The sequence below is a fragment of the Pteropus alecto genome, unplaced genomic scaffold (genome assembly GCF_000325575.1).
Source record: "Pteropus alecto unplaced genomic scaffold, ASM32557v1 scaffold86, whole genome shotgun sequence".
Taxonomy (NCBI): Eukaryota; Metazoa; Chordata; class Mammalia; order Chiroptera; family Pteropodidae; genus Pteropus; species Pteropus alecto.
In genome coordinates this window covers 7,773,691-7,789,733 of record NW_006442109.1, presented here as the reverse complement: position 1 = coordinate 7,789,733, position 16,043 = coordinate 7,773,691, and the positions used below count along the sequence as shown (strand labels likewise).

General features: G+C 49.5%; 1 protein-coding gene across 1 annotated transcript in view; it reads right to left on the bottom strand.

Annotated features, from left to right (window-relative positions):
• Nucleotides 1-16,043, bottom strand: part of ITGA11 (integrin subunit alpha 11) — a 111,618-nt gene that overhangs the window by 29,499 nt on the left and 66,076 nt on the right. Inside the window, exons 7-12 of the mRNA XM_015595883.2 lie at nt 15,056-15,204; nt 10,466-10,610; nt 9,817-9,982; nt 8,387-8,457; nt 2,584-2,728; nt 601-749 (exon numbers count right to left, since the gene is read on the bottom strand). Of these exons, the coding sequence (XP_015451369.1) occupies nt 601-749; nt 2,584-2,728; nt 8,387-8,457; nt 9,817-9,982; nt 10,466-10,610; nt 15,056-15,204 (825 nt within the window). The remainder of the gene's footprint in view (nt 1-600; nt 750-2,583; nt 2,729-8,386; nt 8,458-9,816; nt 9,983-10,465; nt 10,611-15,055; nt 15,205-16,043) is intronic.

The following is a 16,043-nucleotide window of genomic DNA, read 5'->3' as shown; positions in this document are numbered from 1 at the left end:
AGGGTTAGCAGCGCAGTCTAGTTGCCCACCACAGCCCAGGCTGGGCAGCGACATTGGCAGCTATATCACTCTGCATTGCTACCATTCCAGGCAAAAGGAAAAAGCTGGTGTCTTTGTGAACCCGTGGGGCCTCATGTAGATGGACTCACAACTCCTCCCACTTCTGGCAGCATAACGGTGGCTTGAGGAACATGACTGTTCCTCCAGAGTGCCTAGGGACCCTGGCGGCCCAGGCTGGGAAGCCATGCCTAGATGTTGCTTCTAGCCCTGAACTCTAGACATGCCCAGAGAGAAGCTGGCAGTGAGGGACAGAGGTTGGGTGGATGCCCCAGAACGACCAGGTCCATGAAATGGAGGCGAGCAAATTCTCTGGCTTCTCCCTGCTGCAGCAAGGACCAGGGTCTGGCTTTCTGGGGATGGAACCATCCAGCTCCAAGGCTGGTATGAAGAAGGTAATGTCCCCCAACCAGGAAGGATGTCTGTGGGTCTTGGGACAGTCCTACTGAGAGTGAAGAGCTGAGCTCCAGCTACCCTCCGGCTCAGCCTTTTCCATTTGTCCTGCCCACTCTGTCACCCCAGCCCAGCCTCCCCCTTAGTTACCTGCTCGCCCCGCAGGGACTGGTGGATGGTGAGGCTCCGGTTGTTGTGCATGGTGAACAGAATGGCTTTGCCTGTGTGGTTGAAACGGGGGGCTCCAGCCACGTACACCCGTCCCTGCCTGGAGGACACGACCGATGTGACTGTGTACCCTGCCACAGGAGGAAACAGGCTGGTCGCTGGCCCCGCATCCTCGGCAGGCCTTGCAAAGACCCAACGAATGGCTCGGCTGTGCCAGAGGACAGGTTGGTGCAGAGAGTGCATTCAGGGCAGGCCGAGCAAATGTGATATCGCAAGGCAGTCATTCCCAGGCCGACACCCGACTCCCAGCTGGAGGGAATAAAGGAAGCCAAGCGAGACCACTAAAAGGCATAGCTGACCTGGAATGTACACATCCTCTCCTTCACTCGCAGGAGGGAGAAGGGCGAACCCTTGCCACATTTCATTTTATACTGAGCAGGCTTGTCTCTCAATTGTCTCTCGGGAAACAACCAGTATCCTCTCCATTACCATGAACTCCTGCTAAGCCAACTAGTGTTGGCTGTGCAGGTGTAAAGATCTTAGGGATTCTTGCAACCCCAAAGCTTTGCAGACTCAAAGGAGGGAGCTCCCCAGGCTCCTCTCAGTCCACACACATGCCATGCAAAAGAGGAAGAAATGGAAACCCAGGAGCTCTTTGGAAAGGTGTCAATCTGGGTCCTGAGGATGGTGTTGCCTGATCACTGTGACTCTTGAGTTGCGTGCCCAGCTCTGGGATGTGAACATGTAGCACCTTCAGGCAGCTCTCCTGAAAGCGGGGCCCCAGCAGGTGTGCAAAGCCAAGAGTTCTGCTTTCTGTCAGACAACCTCGGATACCGATCCGAGTTTTCAGATGGGTGTCAGGCCTCTTGGCAGTTCTGGAGTGGCTGGCCGCAGGATGCACAGAGGGTCGACCCGATTCAGTGGCTGGGAGCATGGGTGCAGTAGGGTGGCCTACTACAGTTCCAGACACAACGTTTTTGACTCTTGGAGGTGTGTTTTGGGAAACAGGGCTTGAAAGGTCAGTAAAGGCCAGGACATCGCATGGGGGTGGCTAATGTGGCTGTGTATTAAGTACGACCATAAATACATGAGGTTAGGGTGGGTTTAGCCTTGCACTGTGGAGCAGAGGTTTCTTCTGTGCTGAGCCCTCAGTGTTACTGCTGGAAATGTTCTCAATTGGCCCTGGGCTTTTGGGCTTCCTCAGAAGGAGGGAGAGTGGTGGTGGGAGAGGCTTGGGGGCCAAATGTCCCGGGGGCAGGCGTGAGCTGACTCTCAAGGCTCTGAGCAGCAATGAGAACTTCCTACTTTCAACAGTCTGTTGGCTATGGCTTCAGTTCCCATGTGGCTCTTTGGCTAGCAGATGGGGCCACCCTGAAAGCTGAACGAGCCTCCCTGAAGTCTTGACAAGAGGATCCGTGGCCAGAAGTCCATACAGCTTCCTCAGTGTGAAGGTGGGAGCCTGGCCTCCCAGTTTCCCTCCCCCAAATCCCCCTTTCCTTGGGGCACGTAGGGAGAAGTCTTCCAGAGACCCCAGATACTGCCCTCACTGAATGAGCCCTAGACGGAGGAGGAGGAGAGAAGGCACTCCCTCGGGGTCCCCACCCAAGGTGGTGACTGGTTAAGGCCAGACAGTTGGGCTTCATGAGGGTCCTTCAGCCTGGGTCCTTCTACTCACCAGGGCCTTCTGGGAAGAGGGGGAGCGTCTAGAAGCAACCACTGGAGCTCATTTAAGGTGCGGGTGCATGGCTTGTGACTCATTCTATCTACTTACTGAGAGCTTATTATGCGCCGGGCAGGGTGCTGGGCACGGTGGACACCAGGCTGAAGAAGCAGAGACCCTGACCCATGCTCAGATCAGCAGAGAAGGCTCACAGACAGACCCCGCGCGTCATGTGCAGGCGGGTTCTGGCTCCCCGGGGTTCCCTCTTCACTCACCGCCCATCAGCCGCCCCGCTTGGCTCTCACCTAGGTACGCGCCGTGGTTCTTGAGCTCCTCGGGGAATTCCTTTAGGTAGGACTCTCGGAGAGGAATGACCTTCCCGCCCGTGGTCTCCTTTAGCACAGCTCCATTCCAGTCATAGGCACCGACGGCACCCAGCAGAATCCCGTCCTGACATTGGAGAGGGGACACACATCAACTCGTGTTCCCTGGGGCCCTCTCTGGGAAGCCGCGCCAGATCCCGCACCATGAAGCATCTGCCAGGCACCCCGGGCACCTCCCGGATTCCTTATTTAACGGCCAAACTTCCAGTCAGGATTCTTGGCTTTTAAATACATCAAGGACCTTTTTGCCCCAACCCATCATTAGCACGAAATGGGTCAAGCCGATCCCAAGGTTGGAATCTTAGGAAAGAAAGAATGTTCTAGAAAGAAACTCTAAAACCTCCATTCCTCTTTGGGCTTCAGAACCTCTTCAGGAAATCTCTGGTCACTGTCCCTCCCTTCTGACATTCCTTCAAGCCGTGCCTCTGCACTCAGCCCCCTTCCACATTCCTTTGCACTGTCTGAGTTATTCCCCCGTGTGTAAATCCTACTTCTTTTTTTTTTTTTTTCCAGTGAAAATTCACTGAGCGTCTACTTTGTGCCAGATACCTGCTTGGTGCTGGGGATATTGTCCTCACAGAGCTCAAAGATCCTAAACAAATATGCAAAGAATTGTAATAGTTGCAAACTGTGATAAATGTGATGAAGGATATGATAAGTGTCATTATGAGATTTAATTTAGATTGAGACAGGGTGGGGGTGGGGGGATCAGGAAAAGCGTTTTTGAATAAGTGATGCTTACCCAGACACTTGGAAGGGGCAGGACAGCTCATGCAAAACCCTGAGGCCGGAAGCATTTAGAGCTTTTGGTTTCAAGAACCTAAATGCTGTTTGATGGGTCTAGAACGTTGAGTGAGAGGGGGAAGTGTGTCTCAAGATGAGGCTGGACAGAGAAGCCAGGGCCACATCTGTGACAACCAACACCCCAAGGACAGAGTTTGTCTTTAGCTATAGGGTAAGTGGAGGCTGTAATTCTTGGGCAGGAAGACAGGATGTGCTGGCTCCTGGAGGGGAAGTCTCCATGTTGCTGACTCTAGGGTTGTTTCCCGAGGACTGCCTCCGTACCCTATCCACCACCATCCCATCTCCTTAAACAATCCATGTAAACAGTGGGTGCAGAAGACAAACAGCAGGCACTTAGAAGAAGAAGAGTAGGGACAATGAGGTGGGAGGTGGAAGCAGGGAGGGGCCATTTCTTGGGCTATTATAGTCCGAAGGGTGGGGAAGCAGACCGTACCCCAGCTTTGGGCTGTTAAAGCCCTAGCTGGTGAAAGTCACCTCTCTCTCCCACTGAGCCTCCCTAAGCCCAGCTGATTGTCTAGATTTGAGGTTCCCCCACCAGTTGGGGCCCAAGGCATTCATTCTCCCATCGCTCCCAAAGCAACGGTGCTGATAGAAAAATGTGATTCCAGCCTTGAGACAATTGGAGCCAACTAAACATAGAGGCAGGGTTCCCACAAAGTTACCACCAACATTCCCAAACTTGGGGTGTGCTCCATTCTTTGTGGAACACTTTCTCATCCAGTCTCCCATTTGCATGAGGCCAGGTCATTATATGCACTTTACAAATGGACATCCAAGGTTCAGAGAGAGAGAAAGGGACTTGCCCAAGATCACACAGCAAGTCAGAGGCAGGGCTGGGACTTGAATCAGGATATGTGCTTTTTTGTGTTTAATGTCCTGCTTCGGATTACCTTTCTGCCTCCTGTTCCATTCGAGCCACAGCCAGCGGGGAGTCTGACCGTCTGCTGGGGCCTCAAGGACTCTCTGCCCACAAAGTTACCACCAACATTCCCAAACTTGGGGTGTGCTCCATTCTTTGTGGAACGCTTTCTCATCCAGTCACCCATTTGCATGAGGCCAGCTCATTATCTGCACTTTACCAATGGACATCCAAGGTTCAGAGAGAGAAAGGGACTTGCCCAAGATCACACAGCAAGTCAGAGGCAGGGCTGGGACTTGAATCAGGGAGGTGAGTTGAGGAGAGGAGAAAATAGCCGTCTGCTTGCTGGAAGCCTCTGGATTCTGCTTCCGATTTTCCATCAGAGCCTCCTCTGGGAGGGGCGCAAGGTTTGGGCTTCACTTCTCCCTCTTCCTTTCCTCCCTCCCTCTGCCTGCTAAGTTCAAGTCTGCAACTGCAGACCAGGCTTCTCTGCTTCACAGACAGGCCTTTGAAATGAATTTTGGCTTTGTAGAGGACCGGAAGCTTCTGCGATGTATAGAGAAGGGCCGGCTCAACCCAGGTGCCTAGGATTCATCTGGGAGGATCTGCTGTCCACTGACCGTGGGTGGGGCTGGAGCATTCCACTGGGGCTTCTGGATTTGGCAGCGTTGGGCATGGTGAGAGCTAGCAGGCCCTCACCTTTATGCCATTTTATTTTGGTAGCTGCTGCAGGTCTGTGCTCCCGGTGGGAGGACCTTTCCTGAGAGGGGTCTGTTGGGGGCCAGGGAGAAAAAGCCCCACTGAGGACAGGGTGCGCTGTGAGGAGAGGGCTGGCTGAGAAAGCATATGAAGGCCACCAGAGCAAACTTCATTAAGTCACAATCTTTTCTCAACTAGGGGAGCTTGGACATTTTGAGTTGGAAAAGATCTAGAAGGGCGGGGCCAAAGTCTTGACAGAGGAAGTCAGGCATGTAGGCCCAGCTGGAAAACAAACAGCGGGACGTTCTGGGGAAGAGCTGAGTCTCATGCTCCAGGCCTGGCACCGGCTTCCTGATTTATGACCTCCTCTCTTACCAGGCCACCAGGGCTCCCTCCAAATATTACCAGGGTGTGCCTGGGTGGCCTTGCACAGATGGACCCTTGGCACAAGCTGACTTTCCTGGTGCTCAGTGCAGAAATGAGAATGCAGACTTGGTGGCCCTCAGAAGGTCTGAGGCCAAGTATGTGCCTTCCTTGAGGACAACCTATACCCAAACTCGCCCGAGCGTAGCACCCAGCGTCAGATCCTGCCAGCTCAGCTCTTAGCTGCCCTGACATGGCCTCTGCAGCACTCTCCCCATCCCGGCCGAGCTGAGTGCTCCCGGGGCTTGTGACCATTCCCCACTAAGCTCTGTGTTCCAGCCACGGTCGGGCCACACCCCAGGCATTAGAAGCAGTGTAGTCTAGGGCCGTTGTGCCCAACTGGGGGTTGTTTAGCCTCCCAGGCAATATTTGGCAATGTCTGGACACAGTTTTGGTTGTCACAGCTGCGGGTGGTGTTGGGATTGCTGTGGCATCTGGTGGGTGGAGGCCGGGGATGCTGCCGAACACTTACAGTGAACAAGACAACCCCACGGCAAAGAAGTATCCAGCCTGCATCGTCAATAGGGCCGAGGCTGAGCATCCCTGGTCTGGACAGACATTCCGATCCAGTTTCACCTCCGAAGCATCCAGCTACGTGATCTCGAGTAAGTTTCTTTCTCTCTGAGCCTCAGGTTCCTCAGCTGTTTTGTTGTGAGAATTAATATTTTTAATTCTTGGCAGGGTGCTTGGCAGATGATTAGGACTTGGTGCGTAGTAGCCCTTCTCATTCATTAATTCATTCAGAAAGCACTTTCAGGAGGCAGGAGTCAAAGAATCAGATCTCACAGTCAAGCTGGTGCTGCAGGTGAGCCTTGAGAGCAGCTCGTGAGAAGTGCTCTGACAGAGGCAAAGATAGACCAACTGAGGGAGGGGGTAGGTACATAGTGGAGTTAGGAAAGAATTTTAAGAAAACCTGCCTTGACTTATTAGTAAGTCTCAAAATGAACACTTCAGTTCCAAGCCTCAAGATTCAATTCCACAAATATTTTTCAGACATCTACTCAAAGACTGAGGTTTAGAGAGGTTAATTTGTCCCAGATCACACAGCCAGGCAGTGCTTTCCTATTGCCCAGAAGTAATGAAATTAGAATATCAGATGCTAGCAAGTCTCCTTGACACTGGAGAGGCAGGACTGTGGAGGCGGTGGAGGTGGTCACTGCTGGTCCTGTGCGCTGGCATGCAGGGAGATTACCTAGAGGGCTCTGAGCACTACCCTCCTCCCCCGGGCTCTCCCCTAGTGGCTCCCTAGTGCCCGTGTGTCCACTGTCAGAGTGACTTTAGAAGGGTATTTTCTAAGGAAAATATAATCATTAGGAGGCTGGATTATGCTTTAACAAGTTGCTTGGATTCTGGCATTAGCAGATGTGTTTTCAACAAGCTCAAAGTGGAGTCTGAGGAAGGACGGGGCAAGAAAGACCCAAAAACGGCCCCTCGACATTTTGTGGAGAGGAGCCCCTAGCCTGTGTGTGCTGCTGGAAGCCGGGGTGTAGGGGCAGGAGCACACTGCACTTGACTGCTCATTCCAGATCAGAGAGTTAGTGCCTCTGCCCAGAGTTCCCAGGAATGAGGCCCAGGAGTGAGATGCTGGGCACCAGAGCACAGCCTGAGGACATGGGGTTGGGCTTAGGAGGACCCTAGTGAGCCAGAAATGGTTCCTGCCACCAGGAATCAACTTGCAAACAATCTTGAACAGCATGCTGGCCGATCTTGGCTGCCATGTCCTGGCCTCACGGGAGGGCCCACAGACAGCCCTTACTGCCTGCCCTAGCTGGCAGTGGGAGGACTCTACCCTTTAGGGCTGTGGAGGCTCAGAAAAGGATCACAGCCTTTAGGTCTCAAGCCCTCATTTCACCATTATAGGTTAGTTTCTCTCACTTTCGATGGAATCAGATATGCAAAACTAGTTCAAATGTAAAACTCTTAGGAAAGATTGTAGCTCTAAGGCTTCAACAGCTGAGAACCTTCGATAATAGCCAATAGCCTTTGCTATCCAGTCGCAACCCAGGAGGGCCTGTGGGAAAGGCACAGGCTGAAGAGGCAGAAGGGTATTAATCACCATGTGAAGGTTACAGGAAAAATGATCTCTTATCACAGGTGAGTCACCAAGGTCTTTGTGTGGAGAGATCCACTCTAATGAAACTGCTTCCTTCTGTCAACTTTTAGTGTTGGGGGGATGTATGGGCTGCAGTGCGGGATGGGCAACCAGCCTGGGCAGACACGCTTACGCACCTCGCATACGTGTCTGTTTCATGCATGTCCATGGGGATCGTGCTGATGCCAACACATCCGGGCTCTCCCCACATGGTACTCCCTTGCACATGGTCCCAGGCAGGGCTTATACCTAAACAGTTTGTAAAGCATTTCACAGGTATCGCCTCGTCTGCTTCTCTGGCAATCCTGTGAGGTTTCAGCCCCGGCTTGTGAATCAGAACCAGGCGAGGTGTGTAGAGGGTGACTGAGGCTCTGGGCCTACGACAGAGCCCCAGATACAACTTGCAGTTTGGGATCTATGCAATCTGACACTGAGTTCCCACCAAGAGGTAGCCCACGTGGGCCACCTGTAGGAACACATCTGACACATCTGGATGTGTCATAGATGCAGGGCCGTGCCCCTGCATGCACAAGCCTCTCTTGGTCACGCATGGGCACTATTAGAGCATGTGCCATTGGCTTTGCCATGTTGACCTAGATTTTGCACAAGGTTCTGTGGACTAAATGGGACCCTTGGTCCCGGGGGAAACATCCCCATCAGCACCTTGCTCAGGGAGGGTGAGACAACTTATGAGTTGTAGACTTTGACTTCTCTCTTCCAGCCACAGAAGGTGAGAGGCAGAGGACCCCAAAAAAGAGAGAAAGAGAAATAGGAGACAGCCCGGGAAGGCAGGAATGACGACCCAAAGTGCTGAGTATGTGGCAGGACGGCTCTGAACATGTCTGTACCTCCACCACGTGAGAGGAGAAGCCCGTCTGTGACATCTCCAGACCAAAGGAGGTTTCGTTCTTGTTGGTGCCTAAAACAGAGGGACAGAAAGAGGTCAGCTCCACGCCTGATTGCTTAGTGCCACACACACTTGCAGCTCAACCCACAGCACCTGTTACCCAGGGGGTACCTTCAGGGATGTGAGAGGGGCCCCAAGTCTAAGCTCAGCCTTGTCTGCCCCCAGCGGCACCCTGCAAGGGAGGCACCAAGCACCTTCCAGGTAATCGTATGGGTTTATTATTACTGGCTGACTTCCTGCTGGAGAAGGCTTGAGACGACTTATATCACAGGGTGTATATACCATAAGACAGTCAAAATAGGGAAGGATCGAGAAAAGTGAATGGAAAGAAATAGTTTGGGGCAAGAAATAGAAGTTCCTACTTTGTTCATTCCTACTATTCACCAGATTTGGTTCCAGATGCCTCTAGATGATTCCCAAACATCAAATCGACCTCCAGGAGAGAGACTTGTCACCACCACAGATTTGCTCAAGAAACCCGTGTGTGCTGAAGGAAGCCCACAGGCGGCTCCTCTGAACTTGTCATCGAAGCTAACGTTCTTGTCACCAAAGGTGGCCATTTTGAGGAGAAACACACTGATTTGGATATTTAAGTTCTAGTGTGAGTATCAAAACTCAGGTTCACACTTTCTATTCTTTTATCCTTTTTTATGAGGGCCATTTTTGTCTCTTTTCGTGTGTCTGTCTGTAGCTTATCAGTTCTACTGTCAAGCTGCAGAGTGTACAGGCTTGGGACGCTGCCTTCTACCTCTTGATAAACCTTCCATATAGCAAAGCCAGTACAAAAAGGGGCCCCCATAGCAATATGTGGTGTAAATGAGTTCTGGGCAAGTCAAAACTGGAGTTTAAGTCATACAAAGAGGCGATCTGAAGAAACCCTGCAAAAAGTACTTTTGGTGGAGTGGGAGGCAGAGATGAAGTTTTTCAGACTGTGGAGTCAGTCCAGCTGGGTTCAAACTGGGGTTGCCAGATAAAATACAGGAGACTCAGTTATTGAATTTCAGACAAACGACGAATCATTTTTTAGTAGAAGTCTGCCACAGATATTGTATTTTATATTTGTTAAACCTGGCTACCCTCGTTCAAACCCCAACTCTCTCCCAAACTGTGGGTGCTTTGGCAAGTCACTCAGCTCCTTTGAGCTTCAGCTTCTTCAGTGGTAAAAGGAGGAGGCGATCCATAAAAACACCTCCTGGGGCTGTTTGTAAAGTGCACAGCCTCACATTCAGCACAGTAACTCAAGTGTTGGCATTTATCATGAAGGGAGGACTCCTGCTAAACCATTCCATTCTGCAGGGTTGGATCCCACTCCGGGGACTTTGCCTGGAGTGAACCCAGGAGCGTGGATCCCTCAGGGTATGCATCGCTCACCTTCCAAGCTGAAAATCCTGTCCCCGAGGGCATCAACAATGTCCTTCAGGGCTGCCTCATCGGTTACGTTGAAGAAGTGCTTATCATCGGGGTCACTGGCGATGTATTTGATCTCATTTAGAAAAGCTTCTGGATTGATCCCCCTGCGGTTGTAGTAGCCCAGGACCTGCCAGGGAACAGGGCAGGGCGACAAACCAGGACATAGCACAGACCTTTCTGCACACCTGCAGCCCCTGACCTTGGGCCTCTGGGTGAGTTAGAGCCAGGAGTAGCCCTCGAGGTCCCATTTGCATTTTGAAACAGACTGTCTAGTAGGGGCCAGATAAGGCTTTGTTTTAAGATACAGTTCTGGGGGTTGGGAGGCTTGGATGGGTTTCTAGATTTCTGAGGTTTTAGAACCTCCTTAGAAATGCAGGGGAAAAAAACCCACAACTGTAGATAGGCCTGGGCAGTGCTGACAGAAGATTCTCAACTTGCTCTTTAGGGGAGGATGAAGCAAGGAGAAGCCCATCTGAGGGACTGGATAGCTTGTTCACTGCCCAGAAAATGCCCTCTGGGGGTCCCCAGGGGTTTGATGGCAAGGCCTCTACAAGGTAGCTGGCAGCCTGTGGGCAAGGGCAGAGAGCAGGACAGGCGTGACAGGACTCACAGCCACAGCGTATCTGGTCACGTTGTCTCTCTCGCTTTGCTGGATCACCTTCTCCAGGTCCGGGCTGTCGTGGGACTCCCCATCCGTGATGACAATCATCACCTTCTTGGCCCCTTTCCTTCCGCCCTTCTGGAAAGCCTCTGAGCTGGAACCCAAACACAAGGGGAGGTCACAAGAGGGAGGTGGGGATGGGGCAGCCCCCAGTGTTCCCTTAGAGGGGGCAGCCACAGACACCAGGGCCAGCCCCTCCATCTCCAGCAACCCAACAGGTGTTAGGACCTTGAACCACAGAATTCGCTGGGTTGAGTCGAGACTATTCAAATAAATCTTGTATCTGCTTGTCTTTAAAAACTGACTTTAAAAAGCCTTTTTAGGGTCTCAATTATGCCATTTTGGGCAAGCAGAAGGGATGCGGTGGGCCTGGGGAGGGAGTTCAGGGTCAGATGGAGACCTTCAGAGGCCCTAAATCAATGTTCAAAAACCCGGCTGCATATTAGAATCACCTGGGGAGTTTAAAAAAAAGTGCTGCCCAGGCCCCACCCAGACTCAAAATCAGAATCTCTGGGTGGAGCCTGGACATCAATATTTTTCAAAAGTTCTAATGAACACCAGAGTTGAGAACTACTTCTCTAAATACTAAAAAGATGCCATGTCAGAGTAATTTAACACCCAAAGAACACTAATCCATAAAATCCGAGTGATGAAGCTTGACAAAGTTCTGATTTCTTCCACAAAGACAACTTTGACTCCATTTTGAGAACAATTAAATATCAAATTCTATGACAAATATTCCTCTTTCTCACTTTTTATTTTGTTTTCAGTGCCAGGAACAGGCGCTTGGCCTGCCTCTTGGGCGATCGAGCCAGGAGATGGGGCGAGGCTGGGGGCTGGCAGGCTGACCCTGGATGTTGCCGAAAGGCTCCTGCAGCTGGCAACCCAACTATGAAGCATGGAAAACTGGCTCCTGAACCGTCGCTGGCTCTTGGTGCCCCTGTGGCCAGTCCTCCTTTAGACCATGAGATTCTGGGAAGGACAGACACGGTTTGGCCCAAGAGTCTGGCCCAGCAGGTAAATTTTCCAATAAAGATCTAAAAATAAATGTTACTCTCAGACTCCGCAGTGATTCCCCATGGGTCTGACCCGCAGTTTTAAGTTGCACAAGGCCAGGTGGAAGCCGGTCTCTGAGCCCCAAAGCTTTGGTAACCAGAGGTATCTCTTGTTACACGGCAAGCTGATGAGCGGAAGTGTGTGATGTAGATGTTGAGGAATTCACAAAACTTGGAATAAATTAGTTCAGAGCATGTTCCAGCTACCAGTTAAGAGAAACAGACCATCTGCTATTCTCTTAGCAGTTCTACGGTATTCTGGATATGCTAACTTAAAAAAACCCTCTAACTTTAGTATGAGTTGTGGACCGAAGCAGGGCAGAGGCACGCTTGATGTGACTAGAGCAGATTTCGGGCTTAAGTCCAACCCAGTGGAGGGAGCACTCTGCTAGTCCCTCCAAGGCGATTCTAGATGCTTCTATGACCTCATTAGAGGGCCAGACCCTAGGACAAAACTTCATGCGAAAATATATGGCAGGGGAAAAACAGTTTTTATTACGTATGGAGGCAAGAACAATTTTAGGATCGTATTTTCATATAGTGGAATAGTATGAATATCTGTACGAATCTGTAATAGGGTAAATATTGGCGTGAATCATTAGATTTAAAATTGTGATTTTATATTGTGCAAAAGCCTTGGATTTGTTTCTTTGTAAATCAGATTATAAATTCCTGGAGAGCAGTGAGAGCTTTACAATCCTAATAGGTTCTTTGAACCTGAAAACAGAATGATCGCCTGGAAAAGTAGGTCATGTTTGGTCTCCTTTTTGTTCAAAACCTGCAATGGCTTCCATTTCTCTCAGGTCCTGACACTGGCCTGCCTTAGCCTCTGCGATCTGGCTTCATTAACCCTCTGAGCCCCTCCTCCTGCTCCCTCTTTTCCACCCACATTGGGCTCTTGGTTGATCCTGGAACCACAAGGCATGCTCCTATGTTAGCACTTTTATCCCAGCTCTCCGCTCTCCTAGAACACTCCCCCAGGTACATTCTTGGCCAACTTTCTCACCTCCTCCAAGTCTCCACTCAAATTTCAGCTCTCAGGAAGCCTTCCCTGACGACTCGTTAATGCCAATTAAATACCTGCCCTCTCCAACTTGCTCAACTGCCTTTAATGTGTTCTATTTCCCCAACAGCTTTTATCTCCTTCTAGCATATTATGTTATTTATTTGTTTATTTATTGTCTGCCCCACTCTCTGGAATGTCAGCTCCACAGGGCAGGACATTTATCTGTTTTGTTTACTGATCTATCCCTAGTGCCTAAGCAGTGTGAGGCACATAAGTAGGTGCTCAGTAAAAAGTATGTGAACCAAGGTGGAATAACACCATTGATCCTCTCCCTCCAACCCTCAGCCATACATGGCTGCCAGATTCATCTTCACAGGTGCATCTGATGATTACACTCTCGTCCTCAAGAACCTTCAGTGGCCATTCACACTTGTTTTAGCTGCAATTCATCACCCTCACAATTTGTCTCCAAGCCATCTTTGCAGCTGCATGCCTCACCACCCCTCAACGTGAACCCCATTCTATGATTGGAGCATGGATTGGAATGTAAACTTTCCTCCACTCCTCCTATGTCCTTATCAGGGCAGAATGTCTTCTGTGGAATGTCTTCTCTCCACCTCTCCCTACTGGAATGCTGGGGGTCTTCCTAGGACAGGTCAAATGTCATTGGTCTTAGCAGTCCTCCCCGGCTCCTTCCTTGGAGTCCTCCCTCTCTTAAGCTCACTGAGTTAGGCTGAGGTTTATCGGAGCTCTTCTACTGGTCCAGGAGCCACAAGTTACCATCTCCGTAACCCCTCAAGTCCATGACTTGGATCTTCATACTTTGATAGTTGCACAGCAAAAATGCATTATGAATAAATGAGTGAGGAGAGAAAACCTTTTACCTTCAAAGGCACTGGCTGTAATTTGGGACTCAAACTTGGCAGGCTGGGAAGATCAGATTTCAAACATCCCTTGAGGTGCAGATTACATACCTCACCAGTCTCAGGAGTCATGAATGGTTCAAATTATCTGGTAAGTCACACGCTTCTAAATGCCTGGGGTTGGTGGGCTGTGAAATTAGACTGGAAGAGTGGGCTTCCTCCCTGTATGAGGCGGTTAGCTTCACACTGATGAAGTGATAACCACGGGCACAGGCTTCCTCTGTTGCCCGAGCCATTTCACATGGGGTCTCAGGGGCTCACCCCAATGATGACAAAACAGCAAAATGGCCTGTTTCATGTTACGATGAGCAAGAGCTATTTTCGCATGGAGGGATACTCATTGAGTGGAAAATCTTGAGCAAGTTTTATCAGTAAATAGAAATAATGTTAGTGGAGCAGCAACTTAATCATAAAGAGTTGTCGATTTAGAAAAAAATTTTTTGACACATAACTGCTAAATAGCTCTCACACTATGGGATTCTGTTAAACACATTGACTGATCCTATGTGGGGTAGTATTATAAGGAAATGGGGCTGTGGTCTCAATGAACATAGCAGAATTCATATTTGTAGGTATAAAATTTACACATTTAAAATCTAAATGCCTTGGACACAGTCATCTTAAGAGTTTAGGCCTCAGCTCAAAAGATCTTTAGAATATGCTTTTAAAGCCACTCACAGATTTCAGTGGGGATGAGTAGTGTTCTGAGTGATGATAGCATCACTGAAATAAGCAGGTAGCCATCTGTGTACAGGACAATGGCCAGAGGTAGCATTTATTGTCATTATAAGTGAGTGCTGGTGTGATTTTGAAGGAACCAGCCTCATTACTCTATAATCTCAGATGTTAGATTTAACTATGTTCTTCATGCTCCATTGATGAAAGACACTCTACAGCAGGATTCTGCCCTCATAGAACCTGCACACTTTTTATAGGGTCAGTGTGGCAGAGAGTACTTCCCAATGTTGGCTGTAATGATATCCCCCATCCCGAATGCGCTTCCGTAATATAACCTTGCCATTCCTCCATCACCAGGCAGAATTAAAGTCTCATCCCCTTGAATCTGGGCTGGCCTTAGTGACTTGCTCAATCAACACATTATTGCAGAAGTTATATTTTGAGACTTCTGTAACTAAGTCATGGGTCTCTTGGAAAGCCAGCTCTTAAGACACTCCCTCTCAGAGCCCAGCTGCCATATTATGAGAAAACGAAGCCACAGGGCCATGTGTGGGTGCTCAGGTTGCCAGCCCCAGCTGAGTTCCAAGCCAACAGCCAGCCTATAATGCCAGTCAGAATTATGTGCCATTTTGGACGTCCAGTCCAGTCAAACCTTCAGATGACAACAGTCCCAGTTGACACTAGACTTCAACTACATGAGAGAACCCAAGAGAGAACAGACTCGCTGAGTCCAGCCAATCTCCAGAACGTTGAAGGATTAATAAAATACTGTCTCAAGGCACTAAATTTTGTGGAGGTTTGTTACACAGCAATATATAACTAGAATGGTTTCTGAGATTTTAACAAAACTAATACATTTTTACTTTCATTTTTTTACCGAGCAAATTCAATGCCAAATGCCGTCCGTGTCTCTGTTCCTCCTCTCTGCTCAATGTGGCTGGCAGCTTCCACCACGTCTGTTACAGACCTGTAGTCATTGAGGTGAAATTCATGTACCACGTCTTCTCCATACTGAACGACTCCAACCTGCAAGTTAGAGGAGAGGGCAACCACCCTGAAAGTTATCCTTTTGGTGGTAAGGCTTCCTGGAGTCAGCTCCTGTCTGTGACTGTTGAGGAGTGAGGAGAGCTGGGGAATTTCCTAAGGGAGAGTCACTCAGTGGAGGGGAAGCAGGTTCTGCAAAGTCCTGGGAATATATGGGTGGCTTGGTGAGACAAGTAGGAGGTGCCTATCGAGAGAGAAGACTGCAATTTAAAGAAAGGTCCAACAGATTAAGCTTCTTGCTTAAAAAGACAGAAGTGGAGCATAGAATTGAAGTCTAAATATTAGGAACAGCACGGATGGAAGGCCATGGCTTTGTTCACCAAAGTCTGGAACTAGCGTTCCTTAAAACTTGGAAGAGAAGAAGATCTTTTATTCCAAGGCTGATAAAATATTGACAATATTAATAGCCTCAAAATAAACAAAAAACCTTAAAGACCTACAGTAAGACTAGAATGATAAAATGTTACTGTTGGATAGGCCCAGAGTTTATTTGGTACAAGTTCATTTCTAACGCTGGACTTTCACTCATGATATCTTAAAAGGTGATCTTCTAGTGGTGGGGAACTCATTATTTCATGACAAAGCCCACTGCCTTTTTAATAGCTCTAATTGTTACAAAATAATTTCTTAGATTGATTTGAAATCTGCCACCTTGGAACTTCTACTCATTGGTCCTCATTTGGCCTGCCACAACAATAAATGTATCCCCTCTTCAGCCAGGCAGTGTTTCAAATATGTGTTGGCAGCCATCGCCTCCTCCCCAGTCTTTTCTCCAACATCAGTGTGTCCAGTTCTCCCCGTGTCTCACTCAGCAGGGTTCT